General features: G+C 50.1%; 1 protein-coding gene and 1 long non-coding RNA gene across 2 annotated transcripts in view; one reads left to right on the forward strand and one right to left on the reverse strand.

Annotated features, from left to right (window-relative positions):
• LY86 (lymphocyte antigen 86) overlaps positions 1–23,185 on the reverse strand; it is a 69,888-nt gene that overhangs the window by 16,204 nt on the left and 30,499 nt on the right. Inside the window, exons 2-3 of the mRNA XM_002714160.5 lie at positions 18,541–18,627; positions 17,001–17,129 (exon numbers count right to left, since the gene is read on the reverse strand). Of these exons, the coding sequence (XP_002714206.2) occupies positions 17,001–17,129; positions 18,541–18,627 (216 nt within the window). The remainder of the gene's footprint in view (positions 1–17,000; positions 17,130–18,540; positions 18,628–23,185) is intronic.
• LOC127493103 (uncharacterized) lies at positions 8,684–17,826 on the forward strand. Its single transcript, XR_011389059.1, has 2 exons — positions 8,684–11,936; positions 17,021–17,826. It is a non-coding gene; the product is annotated as an uncharacterized lncRNA (long non-coding RNA).

Genomic DNA, 23,185 nt, shown 5'->3' on the forward strand with positions numbered 1-23,185 from the left:
TGTGCCCCCACCAAGGGCGCTTCAGACCCGGTACACAAACATCATCAGGAAGTTGAGAAGAAGAGAGAATGCTTGCGTTTAGCGCTGGGCCAGAGGGGGAAGTTTCCAACAGACTCCTAAAATGAGTTCAAGACCGATTGCTAAAAATAATTCACAACAGTCTAGAAACTGCAAGGTCAGATCTGTCCCATAGAACCCTCTACAAAGATGGCTGTGCACCTGTACCTTCAGGTACAGCAGCCGCCAGCCACCTGTGGCCTCTGGGAGCTTGAAATGTGGCCCCTGTGACCGACAAGCTACCATTTTAATTTAACTTAAAATAGCCACATGTGACTTGTGACAGTGCAGTTCTGGGTCAGTACTGTCTAATACCAGTATCATGTGAGCTGCATATGTAGTTTAAACTTCCTAGTAATCACAGTAAATAAAAAGGAAAAGGAAACAAATGCATTAATTTAGTAATGCATTTGTTTAACTCAGTTATTAAGAATATTTCCATCACAGCCTGGAATCAATACAAAAGAATACTGATGAAATATTTACATTTTAATGACTTTTTATGCATGAATTCTTCCAAATCCACTGTGTATGGTGGTACATCAAAAAATTTGTGGAAAATGGAACTAAATGATAAACTTAGGGGCAGGCGCTTGTCCAGTGGTAATGACACTGTTTCAGAGGCCCACATCTCATATCATGAATGCCTAGTTCTGGTCCCAGTTCCACTCTGGACTCCAGCTTCCTGCTGGTTTTCACTCTGAGAGGCAGTGGATGATGGCTCAAGTAGTTGGGTCCCTGCTGCCCATGTGGGAGACCCAGACTGAGTTTGCAGCTCCTGACATTGGTCTGGTCCAGCCCTGGTTGTTGTGGACATTTGGGGGAAGTGAACCAGTAGATGGCAGCTCTCTCTCTCGCTTTCTAAATAAAATTAATTAATTAAAAATACAAGCTTATTTTGATGCCAATTTTTAAAAAATCTTTTAACTTATTATTTTCTTGGTACCAACATTTTTGAAGCTCATGCATAGATTTGTCATCATACACGTTTTCCATGAACTTTTTGGGAGTCCCTGAGTGTTTTAGAGCACATCTCACTTTGCATGGACTGGATTCTTGGTGCTCAGCGGTCACAGGTGACTGCGGGTCTCCTGAACTGGGCATTAAGTCATGGATGAGCAAGGGGGCCCAGGAAGTACAAGAAGTCTTCCCTTCATTCCTCCTGGTCTTTGCTGCCCAGGTGCCCTCTGAGAGACACATAATTTCTGGCAGCAAGGGAAAGATGAGTTAGAGAAGTTGAAGCTTTCTTCCCCCTCTGCTAACCTAGTCCTGGATTTCTGTGGACAAACAACCGACCACTCAAAATGCAATACATAAATGGACAGACGGATTGGAGCCTCGGGAGTGGGAAGGCAGAGCCTGTGCTGGGAGGAAAGGCAGTGAGGACCGTGGCTTGATCGGCAGAACCAAGGGCGCCGCGGGACAGCAGCATGACTGGACATGCGAAGCAGAAGCTGCAGAGGGGTACTCGTCCCAGGCTGGGGGCTCCAGGGTCCAACATCAGAGCTCTTGGGATGCTTGCTTTGTTCAGATGCAAATGCCAGTGACCTTGGGCTCATACTGGGATGGGGTGGGGGAGCTTATTAATCAGCTTCTTAAATGATCCTTGCATGAAAATGTGCGTGTCACTGAGCCAGGTGTGTGAAATGCCGCTAGAGGCTTGTATTAGCTTGGAAAATGAAAATCGCTTCTGGTCCTAGGTCATCATTAGTTTTAATAAACTGGGCTCAGCTCACAAAGAATTCAGTGAATTAAGGAATCAGGAGAGAGGTGTTCAAAGGTCACCAACACAGAGGAGGTAGAAATGCTAATTACCTTAATGTGATTGCTACATGTTGCATGTATGCATCAAATTGTTGTACTTGATCAATATGAGGGCACTTAAAAATGTCAAAAGTCTGTTTATTTTGGTGCAAACGATTTTGAAGCACGTGCGGTTTTTCTCATAATATTCATTTTCATGAGCACCAGGTCCTGCTGCTGCAAAGACCTGGTTGAAGACCTGGACTTTCAATTTCTTTTGGCACCAAAATAAACATTTTAATTATCGTTTATCACATATGTTCAATTACATCAGCAAAATTACCAAGTACTCTCACTTGTACCATTATATTAAAAAAAATTTCTTGATGCTAAAACTGACGTCAAAGGTCAATTTGAGCAAGTTATTGGAACCTTTACGAATGCACTTGAATTTGAGGACGGAAGGAAAAAGCTTCCTTAACAGCTGATGTGTCCCCTTTCATTTCGTCCAGCAAGAAGCTGTGGTCTTTTATTTGATCAGAGCTGGGGGCCTCACTCTGGGGGACATTGTTTCCAGGTCTGATCTCTTGCAGTTCCCAAGTAGGGGTTTTCTGCAAGTGCAATAGGTCAACCATCGATTTTGCTGATTCTCCTTGACTTTGCAGCAGCAGGACCTGTCCTGTCATCACAGGAGGGAGGTCCACGGCTGCCTAAGGTCTGCAGACAGGGAGGGAAACATGAAGACAAGCAAGGGCCGAAGATGGGAGGGTGGGGGTGCAGTTTTGTGAGAAATGCAAACAGAGCTCTCCCCACAGGAGTGCTGGGCGGGGGCAGGGGGCAGGGAGACTCCACACTGTCAACCACTGGAGGATGCTCAGACTCGGACCAGAGTCACCTTTTGCTACCCCTAAGGAAAATGGTCTTAAAGTTCTACGAGTCTAAGGCTCCATAGCCTGTTCAGGTGCCTTCCACCCCGAGACTGATGATGACTTGAGGCCTCAGAGCTCAGCACAAAGTAGCTGCCACTGATGGTTTATTAAATGCTTCCTGTGTGCCAAACCCCATTCTAAGGGCTTTGCGTATATTATCCTACTTTATCCTTGTGGCAGTCCCATGTGGTCGCTGTATTTTCCTTATTGTGAAGAGGCGGAAAACAGGCTCCGAGGGGTGAAGTGGCTTTCCCCAGCTCACGTGGGTGGTAAGTGAGGGTGTAGGTCCAGCTCCGTGCGGGTCTGCCTTCAAGCCCTGTGCCCGTGTGCTGGGCTAGCGCTTCTCAGACTGTGGTCCCTGCAACGGCCTCAGCAGCCGCCTCTGGACTCTCAGGCTTTCCCTGCAGAGGCACTGAATCAGCAGTTCTGGGGGTGGGTCCAGCCACCTGTGGCTGACCATGTCCTGCGGCAGATGCACCTGCATGTTCAAGTTTGAGAGCCGCTGGTCTGGGTTAAGCCCCTGTTCTGCAATGGAAACTTGGCTCTGGTGTGGCAGGGAGCAGAAAATCTTTCAAAAATAATACTGGTTTTGGTACTGTGCTATATTCAGCTACAAAATGACACTGGGGATGATGGTGGCAGGAGAAAGGGTGCTGTTTCCCAGATGGGAGAAAATCATTGCTTTCCCCACGAGCCCATAGACTCATCCATGGGAGGAGGGGCCAAGCCACTTGTGTTCCCAGCCTCTAAGGCACTTTGTCGTCTGGGCTGTTGGCAGTGTTTGATGAAGACAGGACCGGAAGGTGGGACTGGGGCCTGCTGAGGACAAGGACCATCAGAGCAGAAAGCCCAGGTGAAGGAGGCTGCCACAGCAGGTGGTCTGAGGGCCCCGTAAATCAGAAGTGAGCAAACAAGTAGGACAGAGGTGATACCCTAGAGGAGATTATTTTAAAATAGGGTTTCAGATAAAGCTGCTTACTTTCCCTCTGTTATAGCAGAAATCGATGACCAAATTCCTGGGGCTTGCATTTGCTAATGTATGTGTAGTGAATGCGAAGCAACTGAATAATGAGGCCGGCATTAGAGGAGCCAGGGCCGTCGGCATGCTTTATAGAGGTTGTCAGGTCCACAGCGCTGATTAATGCTCCTCAAGCTTGCCCCTGCCTGGAAGGTGGCTTTGCCCCGACTTCCACCAGAGCAGTGCAGAGCTCAAGGTGTTTTGCAGAAACTGTGTCTGCGGATTTCTTTTTTTCTAAATCTGGGAAATCAACGGATTGCAATGCCACTGCTCCTCCAAAATGCCCTCCTTTTGTAGCCCTGTGGAAAGAAGCACATTGAGAGAGAAAAGGCAGGGCAGCAGAACCCGAGCTGATGGAATCTGAATCGCTGATCTCGATAGAACTTGATGCATGTTGACTAGATAGGAACAGTGCGATTGGGGAGGTGGAGAACCATCCGGACAGGTGGGTGCTCCACAGCCAGGCCTGGAAGAGGGACACCCTAGCTAATGCAGAGGCAGAAAGGGTAGCCGACTTGAGTGCTCACTGTGGTTACAGCTTTGACTTACTCGTGTATGTAAAACCAGGGACTATTAGAGTGAAACCCCTTGGCTGCAGTCAGGGATGTCTGCCTATGGGAAATACCTTGTAAGTTTTAAGTATGGCTCTCAGCAGATCCACTCTGTTGTATATTGAAATTCACCTAATTACTATGTACTCCCCATGTTGGCCAAACACATAAAGTAGGAAAGTTAAGATTCATACCACACATAAACCAGGGAGCAATTATTTTCCACACTGAACGATTCTTCATCTTGCAGAAGGTGTCGCTGCAATATTTCTTAATGACACGCATTTAAGATGAACGCATTGCAAATCAAGTCCAAATCTTGTTTTTTTCTGTAGCTTACACAGTGCACAAGGTGGGGGGTGTGACTGTGTCTCTTGTGTGTTATTTCACTATTTGCTTGCACTGAACACTGTCTCATACAGGAACAGATGCACCACGAGTCAGCAGTTCTTGTGGGGCCGTCTGTCTGCTGCACAACCCTAGAATCTTGACATGAATATGGCTTCATTAAGTCCTGTCAGCTTCTTCTTATGCTGCACCATGGCAGTCACAGCTGTCAAAATCTCCAAAGGGGAGGCGGCAGGTGGCACAGCAGGTACAGCCGCTGCCTGCAGTGACGGCAGCCCATACAGATGCCGGTTTATGCCCCAGCTACTCCACTTCCGATGCAGCTCCCTGCTAATGCGCCTGGGAAAGCAGCCGAAGATGTCCCTAGTGTTTGGGCCCCTGCACCCATGTGGGAGACCCAGATGAAGTCCCTGGCTCCAGGCTTCAGCCTGGCTCAGCCCTGGCTATTGCAGCCATCTGGGGAATGAACCAGCCGATAGAAGATCCCTCTTTCTCTCTCTCTCTCTGTGTCTCTCTCTCTGTGACTCTGACTTTGAGATATTTAAGTAAACAAATCTTTAAAAAAAAAATCTCAAAAGGGGTGGGTGTTGTGTCACCACTTGGGACGCCCATATCCTAGCCAGTTTGAATCTTGGCTACTCACTTCCAGGCTTCCTGCTAGTGTACCAAGGAAGGCAGCAGATAATGACCCAAGTGTTTGGGTTCCTGCCACCCATGTGGGAGACACATATGGAGCTCCTGCCTTCTGGCTGTGGCCTGGCCCACCTAGGGCTATTGCAAGCATTTGGGGAGTGAACTGGGATTGAAAGATATCTCCCTCTCTATCGCTCTGTCTCCCTGCCTTTCAAATAAATAAATAAAATCTTAACAAAAGAACCTTTGGCCAACAGATCCCCTAGTTTATCATCATGATACCCAGCACACACATACACACACACACACGCACACGATTTATTGCTTTAAGTCCCTCAAACCTTTCTTTCAGTTTCAGTTGATTGGACAGTAGGTTGGGTATAATTGATATCCACAAGTCAATCTGTGAAACAATAAATAAACTATATTTGACATTCAGTTACTTACTCAGTGCTTTGAAACCAGTGACCCTTTGCCTGGTCAGAACTCACAGAGTTTGACAAACCAGGTTTGACAGTGGACAAGAGTGAAAAGCATGGGTTCATTCTCTTTGTTTCACGGCCTTAATCTGGACCTGTACCTCAATCTCCAGATTTATTTCCAGTTGACAATCTTTAAGCTTTATTTGGATTTATTTGAAAGGTGAGGTGACAGAGAGAGGGAGAGAAAGGGAGAGGGAAAGATCTCTTCCCTCAACTGGTTCACTCCTCAAATGGCCAGAATGGCTGGGGCCGTGCCAGGCTGAAGCCAGGAGACAGGAACTCCCTCAGGGTCTCCCACTTGGGTGGCAAGGGTCCAAGCCATCTTCCTTGGCTTTCCCAGATGCATCAGCAGGGAACGGCCAGGACTGGAGCCAGCACTTTGATATGGGATGCCGGCACCGCAGGAAGTGGCTTAATTGGCTGTATCACCACATCGGGCCCCCCCCCCCGCCCCCGTAGCTGACTCAGGTTTCAACACGGCCCCTCACAATATTCTCGACAATTCAGACATGAGCCAGGGTTGTTCTTCGAGGGATTTCTCTCCATATCTTATTTGGGTGGAGCACGTTGTGGAAGGACTTGTTCTACTTCACACATGGACACTTCTCTTTCATGTTCAACAGGAGGCCCCACACCCATTTCACTTATCAACTGACTCTCATGTTCCTAGATTGGATTCTCCAGGGAACTCACTGAACAAAGTGAACCACACTGAGAACAGGCATTGAGAAGCTGAGTTGTACTCTTGGGAAAGGAGATACTGAAGAGGCGGCTGTGGTGGGCTTGACTTAGTTCCAAGCTAACCAGGTTGTGGATGTCCATTTGTGTTCTTGGTTAGTGCTGGCAACCCCAGACTTCGAGAGAAGTCCCTATGTTAGATGATTTGAGGTGGGGCTGGCACTGTAGCACAGCGGTTAAAGTCCCAGCCTGCAGCGCCAGCATCCTGTATGGGAGCAGGTTCTAGTCCCAGCTGCTCGACTTCCTATCCAGCTCCCTGTTAATGCACCTTGGAAAGCAGCAGAGGATGGCCCAAGTGCTTGGGCCCCTGCACCCACATGGGAGACCTAGAAGAAGCTCCTGGCTCCTGGCTTCAGCCTGCCCCAGCCCTGGTCATTGTGGCCATTTGGGGAGTGAACCAGCAGATGGGAGACTTCACTCTCTTTCCCTCTCCCACTCCCTCTCCCTCTCCCTCTCCCTGTCTCTCTCTGTGTCTGTCTCTGTCTATCTCCCTCTCCCTCTCCCTCTCCCTCTATCTCTCCTTCTGTCTCTCCCTCTGTCTCTCCCTCTCCCTCTGTCTCTGTCCCTCTCCCTGTCTCTCTCCCTGTCTCTCTCTGTCTGTCTCTGTCTCTCTCCCTCTCCCTCCCTCTCCCTCTGTCTCTCCCTCTGTCTCTGTCTCTGTCTATCCCCCTCTCCCTCTCTCTCTCCCTCTCCCTCTCCCTGTCTCTGTCTGTCTCTGTCTATCCCCCTCTCCCTCTCTCTCTCCCTCTCCCTCTCCCTGTCTCTTTCTGTCTCTCTCTCCCTCTCCCTGTCTCTCTCTGTCTCTCTCTGTCTGTCTCTGTCTCTATCTCCCTCTCCCTGTCCCTCTCCCTCTCCCTGTCTCTCTGTCTCTGTCTCTGTCTATCTCCCTCTCCCTCTCCCTCTCCCTGTCTCTCTCTGTCTGTCTCTGTCTCTGTCTGTCTCTGTCTCTCTCCCTCTACCCCTCCCCCTCCCCCTCCCCCTCTCTTTACAACTCTGCCTTTCAAATAAATAAATCTTTAAAAAAAGATGATTTGGGGATGCTCTTGTATTGGTTGGATCTTTGGCTCTGTGACAAACTATCAGAGTCAAATTTATAGAGAAAATGTTTATTTGGCTCAAAGTTTTGCATGTTCAGGTTCAAAATCAGGCAGCCCCTTTGGTTTAGCCCCTGAGATGGCAATGGAGAAATGCATCTGATGGCAGATCCCATGCTGAGCCAGGAAGCAGAAGAGAAGGTTTGTCCCAGTCCAGGCTTCCCCAACACCCTCCTCTCGGGAGAGCTGCCTTTCGGGGGCATGCCCCCAGTCACCTAAGGACCTCCCACTAGGCACCTTCTAAACACCATAATTGGGGTAAATTCTGCCCTTTTAGCACCATTAACTTATGACTTCGGTGTTTAAAGTCCTGCATGAGCTGGGGAGCCAGGTCCTACTCAGACCAGAGCAGGCTCGCTGGGGCCATGGGCAGAGACCACACCTGACGTCCGTGGGCAGACGACAGATTATCCCGAAGGGAGTAGATACTCAGAGGCCATTCATTCTGGAAGGAAGTCAAGTCATGGGCAGAAAGTGAGAACCGCAAGGCTGAGCAGAGAGGGAGGTGAGAAAAAAGCATAGAAACAATGGCATGATCACAAACGATGTGTTCAGGCCCTGGTCAGGGAGTCTCGGATCCTGAGCGGGAGGGCCAAGGGGAGATGCACTGGACTCGCCACCGTGCGCTGAGCCGCCACCCTCCTCCCTGGCTGCTTCCTGCGTGAGACTCGCTTTGAGTGTGCAAGAGCAACCTTGCAGGTTCTGCGTCCCGCCTTCATGTCCCCAGCTAGGGAAGGAAGGCCAGAGACCATCGCCGTAATTTCTGATGTGCCAGGAGCATAGCTCTCCTTTCCTTACTCAGTCTTCATTGCTCCCTGTGAGGGGTTGTGGTAGCTCCCCGCTAGGAATGCGGTAACAAACCCAGAGGAGCCACGTGGCCATTCTGAAAACAGGAGCTGCATCCCCAGCCGGTTAGAGGCAGCTGCGGGGGGGTGGGGAGGTGGGGGAGGCCATCATTTCCACTCTGGCTTCCTCCTGCTGGCGCCGCTCTCACCAGTCTGCCTGCTAAGTCCCCTTTGCCCCAGTCTCCTAATTGGCATGATTAAAGCAAAGGGATTGCGTTTTCCTAAGCAACCTGGATCTGGAGTGCTGGAGGGTCCCTGTGCTCAGGAACTGGCTAAGAGTCCTGAATTCTGACTTGCTTGATAGCAGTGGTTCCTAAACTGCAGTCCCCAACAGAATGGCCTAGAACACGAGTTGGCAAGCTACAGCCCGCAGGGCAAATTTTGCCTCATGTCTGTTTTGGAGCAATCATGAGCTAAGTGGTTTTTATTTTTTCGATTGTAAATAGTAGGAGGGAAAAAAATCAAAAGAATACTGTTTTACCACACAGAGAAAACATGAAATTTAAATTGTAGTGTCTGTAGCTAAAGCCTTGCGGGCACGCAGCCACGACCATTCATTTTCATCCTGCCTGCAGGGACTCTGGCGCTGCAGAGGTAGAGTGGATTGGCTGCAGCAGGGGTCTCATGGCCTGCAGAGTCTCAAATATTTACCGCCTTGCTCTTCCCAGCGAAGCTTTACTGGGGGTGACCTCAAGGGTTTATAAAATGCTGATTGCTGAACCCCAGTGCCGCAGTTTCTGACCCAGTGCGTCTGAGTAGGAGCCACACGTTTGCATTTCTAACCATGTCCTAGATGCTGCTCATGTCGTTCTGAGACCCACTGTCTTACAATGATGGCCGTTGATGTCCCAGCATGACCACTGGATCCCCATAGCTTGGTTCTGCCCTTTCACTCCCATCTCCACTCCGAGAGGAGGGCTGAGAGGAGTGCACTGCTTCTCCAGCGGTTTTCTTGACAGCCACAGAAGATCACGTGTTACCTGGATAGAAGCCCGGCCCCGTGGCCTGTGGGCTGTGTGACCTGAGGGCAGTGGCGTACCCTCTCTGGGACTCAGTGTTCTTCTCCGGGAACATGAAGCTGTATGCAGGAAAGGACAAGTTGTCCTTTCCTACACACAACCCCTTCGGCACCCAGTGCCTGGGGCTTTCCCCTCACATGAACCGATTCTCCGACACCAGCTGGTTCGGTCCTCCTACGACACTGACTGGAGTTACTTCAGACCCCACACGTCAAGGGCTGAGTCCCACAAGGCTGCCCTTCCACTTCACATTGGACCCCAACCACAAGTGGCAGATTCCCAGGTGACCCATGCATCTTCTGTCCCATGTGCCTGCCGATCAGTGGTTCCCACGCCCCCTCCTCAGGTTTGTTAATTTGCTAGGATGGCTCACAGAACTCGGGGAAGCACTTGATACGTTTTCTGGTTTATTGTAAAAGACAGGAAAGATGCACAGCCAGATGAAGAGGTGCACTGAGCAAGGGATGTGGGAAGGGGCTCAGGACCCCTGCGCCCTCTCTGGACGCACCACAGGCCAGGGACTTCTCCTTTAGGGGTTTTGTGGAGGCTTCATCATGTCGACATGACTGACATTAACTCAGCCTCCAGCCTAGACCCCTCTGCAGAGAATAAGGGTGGGGCTAAAGGTTCCAAGTTTCCGATCACAGCTTGGTCCTTCAGGTCACCCTCCCCTTGCAGGAGTCCACCAAGAGTGACCTTATTGGAACAAAAATTGTTCCTTTCACCAGGGCATCCTAAGGGACTTCATAGCTCCATGTCAGAAACTCAGCCAAAGACCAAGCAGGAGAACAAATGATGCTACAAGCACCTCTATTGCTCAGAAAATCACAAAGGTTTTAGGAGCTGCCAGGAGCCCCGGGGTAGGGGCCAAACATGCATTTCCTATTATAAATAACAGCGTCACAGAGGCTAATAACAGGAGACTCCCTGCTTCACAATGTTGATGCAAATACATGTCAGTTAACGCACATAACATCCTTGGGTGGGCACCTGGTGCACATCGGTCGTTCTTGTGTAACTCATCTGCTGGGGCTAAGGTGAGCTCCTCAGCCTTGGCTGGATTGTGACTCACCCAGCTTGGTTCTGGCTCTCTAGATTCCGATTTAATTGGTTTGGTTTATGGCCTGGGTGTTGGGATCTTCCAGATGTTAAGGACAGATTAAAGCGCAGCAGAAATACCATGAGAGTCACAGGTGTAATTATGTTTCCTAGTAGCCGTTTTTAAAAGGTGAAAGTTGTTTTAATGATATGCCAGTAATATGCTTTATTATCTATAATTAGTAATGTATTAATGATAAACGTAATATGTCCCAGTTATTATCATGTGAACATTGCTATGGTCTGAATTTCATATGTTGGAGACTTAATTGCTGACATCATATACTAATGGCATTTGGAGGCGGAGTCTTTGAGACACATGTGGGATTAGATGAAGTCATGAGGATGGGCTGCCCCTGTTACAGTTAGAGGTTTCATAAGTAGAGGAGAAACCCAGGCTAGCAGCTTCCTCTGTCCAGGTGATGCCCTGCACCAGGGCATCACACAGCACAAGGGCCCTCACCAGAGGCAGGTACCTGCCCTCAGGCTTCCCAGGCTCCAGAACCAGGAGCCAAATCAACTTCCATTCTTTATCAATGACTCAGTCTCAGGTAGCTCGTTGTAGCAACGGAAAACAGACTAAGACAGACGTAACCAAGATAACGTGACTGAGACATGTTACAGTCTTTTTCATATTCAGTCTTTCAACGAAGCTTGTATTTTACACTTAACAGCATGTCACTATTCAAACTGGCTACATGTTCAGGGTCTTGGTAACCATGAGTGGCCTGTGGTTAGGGCTAAGACGGCACGGATCTAACTCTTGTGCAACCAAGATTCAGGTCCACTGGGCTAGGGGCTTGGTGGTTGTTGGCGGACCAAGCCAAAGCTATGTTAGTCTCATGGGGGTTCTATGGGCAGGACTGTTCTTGAGTATCAAGGGGGTTTACTGCAGCTTCCCTGCCTCCGGTTAGGAAGCCATGGTCACTAAGGACATTCCATTAATCTCAATTTAGTCTTAAAATTGATGTTGAGCCTGTGCAACCAGTTGGAAGGTATGGAAATCAAATAAAGCCAATAAGGCATTATGGCTGAAAGAGAGGTCATGGGAGTATTGGCGGCAGAAAGTTATTGGGGTCTGTTGTGTCTCCCTCTCAGTGAGCCGGAGCCCAGGCAGAGGGGCTGCAGGGAATCCTAGGAAGGAGTGTTAGGTGACCCCTTGACATTCTATGCAACACTGATCCAGAACTTTGTATCTGTTCCAGATATCACGAACTGTGACATAGGCCCTGATTCACTTTGGAAACTCTGAGATTTACTCTGTAGAGAAGAGGATTCACTCTGTCTATTCTTCCCTACAATGATAGACCAACATCCACTAGAGTAACCTTGCAAATCTAGCATAAGGCAAACGAGTTTTCCAACAAAGACAAAAGTAAAGGTCAGTTGTCCCCTTGTTCAGTGATAACCACGTTTAGCCCCTGAGTGTGTGCTCTTCCAGAGGTTTTTGGGTGTACGCCTATTCACATTTGAATAAAAACAGGACCCAACAGGGAGAACTCTTACAGCATACTTCCGTGTCACTTAACAGTATTCTTTGGGATGTATTTATATATTTTAAGAATCTCCTACAGTATCACTTAAAGTCACAGCACAGTGTGCCTTTGGCTGAACAATGATCTTACTCAGTGCGCTGTATTTGGATAAGCTCTCTCCCCCAGATTGCCAATCAGACCATAAAAGATGATGCCAAAAGGGCATTGCGTGGTGCTGAATGCAACGTGCCTCCTGCTCACAGCTGGCGATGGAGGCTGTGGCGGGAGAGGAGAAGACATTTCATGTCTGTAGGCTCACCAAGACTGCAGCTCGTGGAAGAATGCCTGGTAATGCCGTGTGGACACGAGACCAAACGGCTCAACTGCAGCAGACACAGAATGTGCTGCCCACCACAGACACCCGTGTGTTCTGCAAGTCCCAGGGGGAGCCTTGGCGTGCTCCGTATGCCAGCCGCAGCTTGTACTTGGGTTTGATTTCAGTTCTCCCTGGTGCCATCCCCTACCCCCTTCTGGTCTCAGTAGTGATAACTTCTTTGGAACAGTGTCATTTCTGCTGTGGGTTTGTGGGCGGGTTAAAAACAGTTCACAACCCAGGAAGCTTCTGAACTCAAGATTTTAGTTTCTGCGGATCGTATGAGTGTAACGTGCGTAATCATTGTTTGTGCAGCATTTGTGTCGCACTTTTCTGATCGCTTTACACTGTATGAAATTTCCTGGCAGTCCCCCAAGTGCTCACGTCAGCCTGCCTCTGCGGCCATCATCCTCTCATAGCAATAAGGCCGATCAGCGACTGTGGGGCTCCCAGCGCTCGGGGAAGGCAAACACCAGCTTTCAGAGCTGTAAACTATATTGGATACCTCGTGGTGTTTGAGGGAAAGGTATCTCTTCTGTTTTATTAATTCCATTAAAACTGTACACAGAGGGAAAAACAGTAAGTTTTTCTTAAACTTGGATGAACAAGAAAATCTCCTGTGGATTAGGATTTGATGTGCCTGTGTCTTGGGCTATGTATATCCATCAGTGTGGTTACTTTTGAGGTGGACTGGTGTAGCTGGGCTCAATCCATCACATGCCTACGCGTAAACTGAATAAGACAAGTGCTCATTGAGTCTTTCCTCTGTGCCAGCTCTCTTGGCCAGGTCTCAAGAGATGAACATGAATAAAATGTATTTCTGCTTTGCAGGAGTTCCAAGTTTAATGGAGGTGGGGCTGACATTTTGGCACAGTGGGTTAAGCTGCCACTGTAGTGATGCTAGCAAACTATAATGAGTACCGGTTCGAGTCCAGGGCTGCTCCACTTCTGATCCAGCTCCCTGCAAATGAGCCTAGGAAGGCAGCAGAAGATAGTCCAAGTGCTTGGACCCCTGCCACTCACGTGAGAGACCAGGATAGGGGTCCAGACCTGGATGTTGTGGTCATTTGGGGAGGGAATCAGTGGATGGAGGACCTCTCTCTCTCTCTCTTTCTCTCCCCCCCCCAACCCTCTGCCTCTGCCTCTCTCACTCTGTCACTCCCTTCCTCTCTGTCACTCTGCCTTTTAGATAAATATTAAAAATCCACACATTTGCGTATACACAATAGCAACAGAAGACAACTCCTTCTGCGATAACTGCTACCCAAGAAGCAGGAACAGAATGCTCCTGGAATACCCAGAGGGAACAGTGCCTTTGGGTTGGAGGAGGGCTTCCAAGGAGAGGTGACCCCCTGGGTCAGAGCTGGGTGGCGGGGAGTGGGTAAGGGAGGGTAAGGGGCCGTCTTCACAACTCTGTGTGTCAAGGCCGTGTTACTGAGGCTGCAGATGGGGACCAGGGCAAGATGTGGCTGGAGACGTGGGCTTGAGCCAAAGTCATGATGCACTTCAGTCGTACAAGAACGGAAACTTGCTTTCTCACAGGTGAGGACTCCTGAAGTGTGTGAGGGAGCAGCATTTGGGGTCTGTGTTGAGCAGACTGTGCTGGCAGCAGTGGAGGTGGGGGAGAGAACCAGAGAGGGGGAGACTGGGTCCGGGCGTGGGAGGACAGACCACCCAGTGTGTGCTGTCTGTTGAGAAGCAGGGCGTGCTGCCATGTTTGGGCTCAAGAACACTGATTTTGGGAAAGCTCGTAGAAATGAGAAGGTCTGAGATAGCACTATACATGCTGGCTGTAGGTGATGGCCCATGGTTTTTAATTTCTAACACAACATACTTTTTAAAATTAAAAATAATTTTCAATTTCTTTGAAAGGGAGACAGAGACAATGAGAGGCAGATTAGCAATGAGAGATCATCTCTCTGTTGGTTCACTCCCCAAATGCCCACAACAACTGGGGTTGGGCCAGGCTGAGGCCAGGAGCCTGGAACTCATTCTGGGTCTCTCACATGGCTGCTGGCTCTCAAGTATTTGAGCCGTCACCCGCTGCTTCCTAGGGTGAACATTAGCAGGCGTTGGACTAGGAGGCAGAGCTGGCACTCAGAACCGGCTCTCTGATATGGGGTGTGAGTATCCCAAGCTGTATCTTCACTGCCGTGCCAAATGCCTGCCCGCAACTCAAGACACATCGAGTCCCTGCAACACATCCTATAAAGCAAGGAATTCCTGCAAGCTGCCAGCTGTGTACACATTATACTTAAGAAGAGAATGCTGAAGCTCATGTAACCTGGAGGCAAACAGGAAAGTAGTCGTTCACTCAGTTTCCTGTACTGTCCACTGTCCAACAGGTGGAAACCCCTGGGGATGACTTGCGTCTCTCAAGGTGACTTGGCCTATTGTTCATGCCTCCGTCACATACATAACACACACAACAACCTGGAGGAATCATCATTGTATGCATCGCTAATGTCCTCTAGTCAGTCACAGTGTCCCTTAAGTCAGGGGCCATCCCTGGTGCATCTTCAGGTTCCCCAAAGCACTTGGCACAGAGTAGGACTTAGTCACTGTGGCGGGGGGGAGGTGGGAGGGCTGGCTGTGGGTGAGGAGTGTAAGGTCGGCCCAGCTCCAGGCAGGCAGGAGAGGTTAGAGGGGGCAGACTCATGGGCAAGCACACGAGTGGCCTTGATGAATCAGAAGTCTTTGCAGCCAGATGAGAGAGGAGCAGTGGCCACAGAATCTAAGGCAGGCTCGTTAGGAAGGGACAGAACTCGCCATCAGAAACCTACCAGTATCACTAGGCAGGAAGAGTTCTTACAGGACAGTTTTCAATGACCTCCTGGGTGTAAGCCACATTCATCTGCTCCACTGTTCTTTTGTTCACTCATTCGTTCATTCCATGCAAAGGAGATGGGGCTCTGAGAGTCAGCCTGCCTGGGTTCGAGCCATGGGGCCCTCATCAGCTCTGTGACTGTCCCAGACAGGTGCAGGCTACTAAAGCATTCTTTGCCTCTGCTGCTGCACCTGTGCAGTTGGAGTGTCAATAGCACTAACTCCTAAGATCAGGGTGGAAGCAAATGACTCACTGGCTGGGAAGCTGTTCGAACACGACGTGGAACAAATGCTTGGTGATGCTGGCTGTTGTACTTCCTGTGTGTGTGTCTGTGTTTACCTCTCCCTGGGTGTCCCACCCAGGGAGAAATATGGCGACCCTTATCTGCACATTCCGCATTCCCAGGTTCTGCATCCATGCAAAAAAAAACACAGATCAAGAAATATTTGAAAAAAAAAAAAAAAGTTGCGTCTGAACTGAACATGGACAGATTTTCTCCCTTATCATTACTCCCTCAGCAATACACAGGGCAGCTCCTTACGTGGCACTGGCATTGTATTAGGCATTTTACGTCATCCAGAGATGATTTAAAGTATACAGGAGGGTGTGCGTGGGTTCTAAGTCAATATTGTGCCGTTGTATATGCGCGACTTGTGCATCTACAGCTGTTAGTATGTGCAAGGGGTCCCGGAGCCCTTCCCCTGAACATCCCGAGAGATGACAGCGCCGGGGGTCAAAAGACAAAGATTCTATCCCACTGTCCAGTGCAGGTGATGCACGAGAATCCCGGATCACAGCTGCGCCAGAGCAGAGCTCTGAGCACGTCCTGGGGGAGCAGGAGAGGCTGAGGCAGGCATCCAAGTGGCCCCAGGCTGCCCCATACCACCGCGAAGTGCGCCAGCTTCTGTCTGCTCTGTCTTCCCCTCCCCGAAACTCCCTGTTCTGCATCCCTTTGGGAAGAGGACTCCAAGTTCCTCCAGGTTGTCTGTTTAGAAGAACAATTGGGCCATTTCAGAGCTGTGTGCCTTTTCAAGGGCTTGCTTCCTAGCATGCAGAGACATCAATAAGGGGGAGTTTCTGGGCTGTGGGAAGAAGGGGGCCGAGTGGCTCCTCCTTGGCCAGTGGGGTTACAAAGGACTTGGGACAGAGAGAACAGGGAAAAGAAAACAAGTGTTGGGAAGGAGAGGGAGAGCAGAACCAAGATTAGTGACTCAGTCAGGGTCTTGGTGAAGATGTGGGTGCAGACAAGGCAGGGAGGAGAGGCAGGGGCAGGTGGGGGGTGTCTGGTATTCTCTGGGGTACATATGGCAGAAGTTGGAGTTAATGATTTAGAGGAGAGGGAGATAACACAATGGGTTTCTGCTTCTGTACTTTGAGTCTGGCTACCTGATGTCCCCACGAATCAAGGACCCCAGTGGAAAAGGCCAAGGGGCCGCCTGGACACGCTGAGTGTCTCAGGGTTGTTGGGAGCTGGTTGGTCGTTCTGCTGCCAGCCCTTGTTTCTAGGGGCTGCTACTCCCTGTCCCACTTTTCTGCTTGGAAAGCGTCTCCCACCCATCCTTTCACTCTGGTCGCTACAGCAGCCCTGCAGGGCATGCCTTCTGGGATGGGCCTCTTATGTTTGTCTAACGGATGCTGAGTGAGGGTAAGCTTGTCCAAAGGTGGAGGTGGGTGGAGCTTCAACTCCAGTCTGGGGGTCCAGATCCGAGAGGGCAGCTCTGTTCACCTCTCGGTGGGCCTCCACGTGCAGGAAGCAGCACCGACACTCACCTCCTTTCCTTCTTCCACAGAAGGAGAACTTGGGGAAGTCCTCCTCGCAGATGGGGTAGGAGAAGTTCAGAACAGACACGCCTTTGGAGACGAGAGTTACGTCCAGAAACAGCTGTCGGATGTCTTCTCCTGCAGGAAAGAGAGAAGCAGCTGTACTCTGAGCGCACGCCACGCTGCAGGTCAGCACTCACAACGGCGTGGGCTAAAAGCCTCTTTAGTCCACCCGTCTGCTCTGCGTGGGGTGACTGTCTTCTTTCTTGGCAAAACAGTGCTTAGGCTGAGCCCGGGGGGTCCTGACGGCACGGTACAGAGTGCGCTTTCTCAGCTTTGCCTGTTGGAGGTAGAGAAGGCGTCTGCTGGGCTCTGCTGCCCTGCAGCTATATCCCGTAATAGATATCTGCAGGTCTGGCCTTGAGAGCGTCTCTGCGACCTCCAGTTATGCCCCGTAACAGCCATGGGTGTGGCCAGCCTGCCCTCTAGGACGGCTTGTGGTCAGCTGCTGCCGCAGGGCCACACCAGAAGCCCTGGTCTCCCCGCCCTTTCCTCCATTCCTCCCTATTACGTTCCCCCTGCTCCCCGCCTTCCTCTCCTGTCCCTTTCCTTCACTCCTCAAAGCATTTCCTGAGTCCACGTGTGGTGCAAGCTGCAGGAACTACAAAGATGCATGCAGGTTCCCTCCAGCTTTTTTCTGGAATGATTCCTCATGCTGCATTTATTAAATCCCTCTGCTCTGGCTTTTGATGAAACTGTTTCAGAGGGGTAGATGCTCCAGTAGCTAGAGCAAGTATGTTGACTGATTGTAATGGCACAAATAAAAATGTAGCAGTCCGCAAGTTCACAGGCGCATTGACTGGGGTGAGCGAGCAGGCAGCTCACTCCTCTGCCTGTGTCAGTGTGGAAGAACGCAGCGAGGCCGAACATCGTTGCACCTGATCATCATTCACAGCCCTCGCCTGGCTTCCTGCTGGACAACCGGCTTTTGACTTTTTACTGTTGAACTCTTTATTTTGTAGAGCCATTAAGCCTTGGACTACAATTAAATATAATTGTATATAATATAATTAAAAATACATTATCTCAAAAAAGAAATAAACTGTTAAGTTAAAAAAGGTATGTATTCAGCAAAAAAGAAGAATTCACATTAGCTCTTTGGGAAATAGCAGCACAGTTGACAAACCAGGCTCCTGCGGTGGATTGAGCTGCTGCGAGCACCAAGCCCAAGCTCCCTCCTGAGCAGACATCATCACTGTAGTCTCCAGATATGTTTGTTTCTGGCAATACTGATTGCAGGTGCTTATGTCATCCAAATGAGCACCTCGAGTCTTTTCAGTGCAAAACTCCGCACTTAATGAGTGCTCTCCTCTAGCCGGCTGTTGCCGAGAGAGAGACTTGAAAATGGAGATGGAAACAGAGTTAATTTAAAGGGTGGCGGGGGAACAGCAGTTCCACCCCGCCGTCGTGGCTCCCATCAGTCAGCTGGGTACGTGTGCTGGCAAGGGCTTGGGCAGTGCTGTATTTCATGGCAGTAATCTTTACTTACTCAGAATGAGTCCAAATCGAATGCTGAGATTTGGCTTTAATTCTCTGGAACACTCGTCAATGGATAAGCCGAAGTCTTGCAAGGGATCTGCCAAGAAGAGCACAGGCCCATTGTGAGAACATTGTGTCCTCTGCTAGCTCAGAGCCAGCACTCGGACCAACTGGATTCATTGTTGGTGAGAACCACTAAGACATGCGCGAAAGCGTGCTGCCCAGTGCTTGCTTTGGGAAGCCCAGGGCACTTCCACCAGCTCCCAAGGTCTGTCAGCAGTCACTCTCACAGCAGGGCAACGTCACGGTCACCCTCCAGCAGCGTCTCAGTCCATGGAACGGGCACTGAGACGTCACGGCTGGTTTACGTCTTTACTTGTGAGAAGCTTTACCACTGCCTGGATTCTGAATTCTTGAACTTTTGTCCTTCAAGTTCGCTCATGGATTGTGCAGAACATTTCTTACAAGTTTAATTATCATTCATCATGATAGTTAAAACCGAGGGGATGCATTCAGATTTTCAAGTTAAGACCATTTTCTCCGTCCCATCCCATCTCATCTGACGGAACCAGATTTCCCCAAATCTTCCCTTGTCTGCAAGGTGCCGTGTGCGTAGAAAGCTAATGCATGTAACATGTTTTCTGCTCATTCAAAGGGTCGATGGTTCATCTCTACCTCAGAACAGCATTCAGAAATGTTCTCCTGGCCTGCCTGCCTTAGCTCACATCACAAATACCTCCCCCACAGGGTAGCGCCACGCACACCCAGCGAATCCCCTCCACGTTCGATTGCTCCTGTGGAGTTTCCCATTTCAAGCCGTTTGGCCCTTTTGGCCTTGGTCTGAATACTCAGGCCTTGCTCATTCCCATCTTATTTGCAAAGGCCTCCCTGACAGCTCCCCAAATATTCTTTAGCATCTCTGAAATCTTAATACAGTTTTGTCTGAAATATTTTTAAAGATTATATGTTTATGTTCATTGAAAAAATTATTATTATTATTATTATTTGAGAGATAGCAAGTTCTCATCTGCTGGTTTCTTCTCCATAGCAGCTGGGGCTGGGCCAGGCTCAAGCTGGGAACCAGGAACTTAATCATTGAGTTTCCCACCTGCGTGGCAGAGAGCCAGCTTCCTGAGCCGTCACCTGCTGCCTCCCAGAGTGCGCATTAGCAGGAATGAGCTGCCCACTTTACGAGAGTTTTCCTTGTAATTCTGCAGGCCCCCGGCACCGCCCAGTCCCACACACAGTAAGCACTTGGTGATGGGTAAGTGGACAGGTCGCCTATCGAGCTGTAGATTTCACAGCTCCTATCCCAGCCTTCTGGACGCTGCCTTGGGAAGCTGGGGCCCTCTGCTGCCCTGTTTCTTCTTTGCCATCTGCCACTCGAGGTGCCAGCAGGAGCTGGAGAAGCAAGTTGCTCAGGGTGTGACCAGCAGTGGCCCATCACCCTAGCAGCTCCAGGACCCAGCTCTCGTTTGCATCTTCCCGGAACCAGCGGAGGCTCAGCTCCGTGGGTCCCCGAGCTCCTGCTGTAACATGGCCATCCCTCAGCATCTGCGTCTTGGCCCTGCTGGGCTCCTCGTTCAGGCATCCCGGGTCCAATACCCTCAACCTCTTCCATTTGCTCACCCAGCCCTCAGGTGCCCGCTGCTGCTTCCTCACTGCTGCAGTTTTGCTGTTTGTTCCCCACCAATGGCTTCTGTAGCCAACTCCCTAGATTAAAGTATTTCTGTTAAAATAGCCGGTGTGGTCTCTTTTCCCAACAGGACTGAGGCTGGTAGAGCAGTGACCATGAGAGAGAGAGACAGGCATGCCTTTCCTCACCTCACAGACTCCGAGAGTTTATATTACCTTCCCCATGATCCCACACGACAGTGTCAGTATCAAGATTCAGAACCAGCAAATGCTGTCTAGTACGGGGCTGGTGATGCCCTCAAAGTGGAGGTGGAGACGGCAGTGCTTGTGTTAGTTCTGTAACTCGTGGAATGGCCTGCAATGCTTTGTGTGCAGGCACTCGACAGCTCCAGTTCATGATTGGAAACCTCGGCTTGGCTGTGAGCTCCCACTTGCCGGTGGCAGCGTGTTCCAGGCAGTTTGGTCATTCACACTGATGACCTGGGGGATCTGCCACAGCCATGACACCGTTTCAGCCTTGCTGATCCAATGCAGGTGCACTATTGTTTCATCAAAACGCTTTGATCTGGTCATTACTTTTCTTGGATGTGAATTTAGGTTGCTACCTGAGGCAAAATACAAGAGATGAGGGAAGTCTTGCATAGTCAATTAGCAGTAGGAGAATTACACTGAATGTTTATCGATATTTTAAAGGTATAAATAGACAAAGTGAGAGTGGGAGGAGGAAACAGCATTTCCTTGGGGGTGGAGAAGCGTTACTGTTGGGAAAACGATCGCAATAAGGAGCCAAGTCACAAAGCCAGGGGTGGCTTCTCTCGGGATCTGGAGGTGGGAGCAGAAAAGCCTGATTGCTTTCTCAGGGCGCAGGGGCTTGATGAGCCCCGAGCAGTGACTTCAGACGCGGATGCGACAGCCAGGCTCTGAGCACAGACACGGCATTGCAGCCCTCCTGGTTGAGCTGACCTCTGTTCCTGCCATCCGCCAGCCCTTCCCTCTGAACTCACATCCCCGCCTGCATTATTCTGTTGTCCACGCAGGCCCTGAGCATGCGCCGTGTGATCTGTGTGCCTTCATCATCTGTCTGTTGGGTGCCACTAAGGCAGACTCAGCAGCGTTAGGGACGAGCGTAACCTCTGGAGGTTGTGCTGTGCTGGGTCCCAGGTCATCGTTTGATGAATGAACTTGCAGTAAACTCCCTGAGCGCTTGAAACTAGGGTTTCTCAACCTATTGAGTGTGAAACTTTTTCCAGGTCGTGCTTTGTCGTGGGGCTCTTCTGTGCATCATGGGACGTTCAGTCGCATCCTGGTCTCCGCGCACCAGATGCCAGTACCATGTCTGCTTTCCCAGCTGTGACAACCAAATTGTCTCAGACATCGTCAATGCTCCCCTGAGGGACGCACTCACTGCTTGAATCACCTTTGTGATTACCAGGCTTTATCTAGACTGCAAATGCCTCAGAATTACCCAACAAAAAAGGGTGGTCAGTTAGACTTCTAAAGTAGTTTTCCTTTTCTTATAGGAGATGTGATGAGCAAGTGAGGAAGGGAGAGACTCCCCCTGGGACCTTTCTGACTTTGAACACCTTCGCGTGGCATCATCTGACTTTGGACCTCCTAGAACAGGAAAGTTAATGAGAGTTTGTGTTCCCGGGGCTTCCGGGGCAGGGCCCAGTGTTTCCTCCAGGTCCTTCTTTGCAGAGTGGCAAAGGGGTTGAGGAAAGAAGTAAGAGCTTCCCTGTGAACTAGAAGCTCTGTTTCAGTGTTCGTTCTGTGGCCTCTGTGTTATACCTGCCCTCTTCCCATACTGTCAACTCCTGTGGTGTCAGCCTAGGAGAGGCTGGTATTGCAGTGAATGAAGCTGGCAGCCCTGAATCTGCCCCTGCCTCCTGGGCATGCGTGTCCTGGATGGCGGGCTCCTGCAGGGCCTCTGAGCCCAGTGCTGCTAGAGGTGAGGAAGAGCCTTGGGGAGGCCGCCAGCCAGCAGCCATAACCAGATCCCTCTAGAAGAGCTTTCTTGTACATGCGTGCGGTAGACTAGAGTTGAGTAAGTAAGCTCAGTGCCGAGTAAGCAGGGTTTTGACGAAGCCCAGCTACAGAGCTGTCTGCATGCGTTATGCTCTGCTAGTGGCCTGTGTTCTTGTGGGCTGAGCTGAACCCTGGCAGCAGTCATAGGGAGGACAGCTTTGGCTCGGTCAGTTTCTAGCCAGTGGTGGTTCTTCAGTTGGAATTGGTAGGAAGGAAACAAAGTCCAGTCATGTAGACTCTGGAAGCACAATTCCTCAGGACAGGTTGGTGCCCCATGTTGGGCTCCTGCTTGGTTTGGTCTCAGGCAACCATGGTGCTTGGATGTATATCATTAAGGCCTGGAGTCCACACATGTGGCTCCACCACGTCTAGACTAGTGTTTGACCAAACAGTTGGGCACCAAAGCCAAGCCAAGGTGACACTACCATGGAGACCTTGTATGTGACATCACCCACGTCTTTAACTCCCCTTCCACAGTGCCTGCAAAGCCTTCTTGCTCTTGTATGGCCAGTAGTCAGCTTGGGATTAGTGGCTCTGTATATTTGTAGGATAGACTTATGGAGCCCCTACCACCAGCAGGTACTCTACAGCGTGCTTAGAATATAATGTTAAAAGAAGGCGTCTTAGTCCTCAGGAGTATTGTGAATTGGGATATCCTGGTTGTGTGGAGGTACAAGGAGTGAGCCAGTGACTCTGCTTGGGGAGCTGTTGATGACTCCAGGGGGAGAAGGTGACAGATCTGATCTGTGTTTGCATTGAGTGCCGTGATTTTCTTCCTTGCCATCCAAATCCTGACATCCGGGGAACCTTATCTTCTCCTACCGGGTCCTTTCTCTCTGTTCCTAGGAATTTATGATCTGAACCAGTTACTTGTCAGGAAACATAGACGGCACTGAATGACGTGGTGGATTGTAAGGGAAGGCCCTGCCTCCTCCAGTGTCAGATCTCGGAGGAGGGCCTTTATTTACAGGAGATTCCCTTGTATTCTTGATGGC

Source organism: Oryctolagus cuniculus, chromosome 5, assembly GCF_964237555.1.
Source record: "Oryctolagus cuniculus chromosome 5, mOryCun1.1, whole genome shotgun sequence".
NCBI classification, from domain to species: domain Eukaryota; kingdom Metazoa; phylum Chordata; class Mammalia; order Lagomorpha; family Leporidae; genus Oryctolagus; species Oryctolagus cuniculus.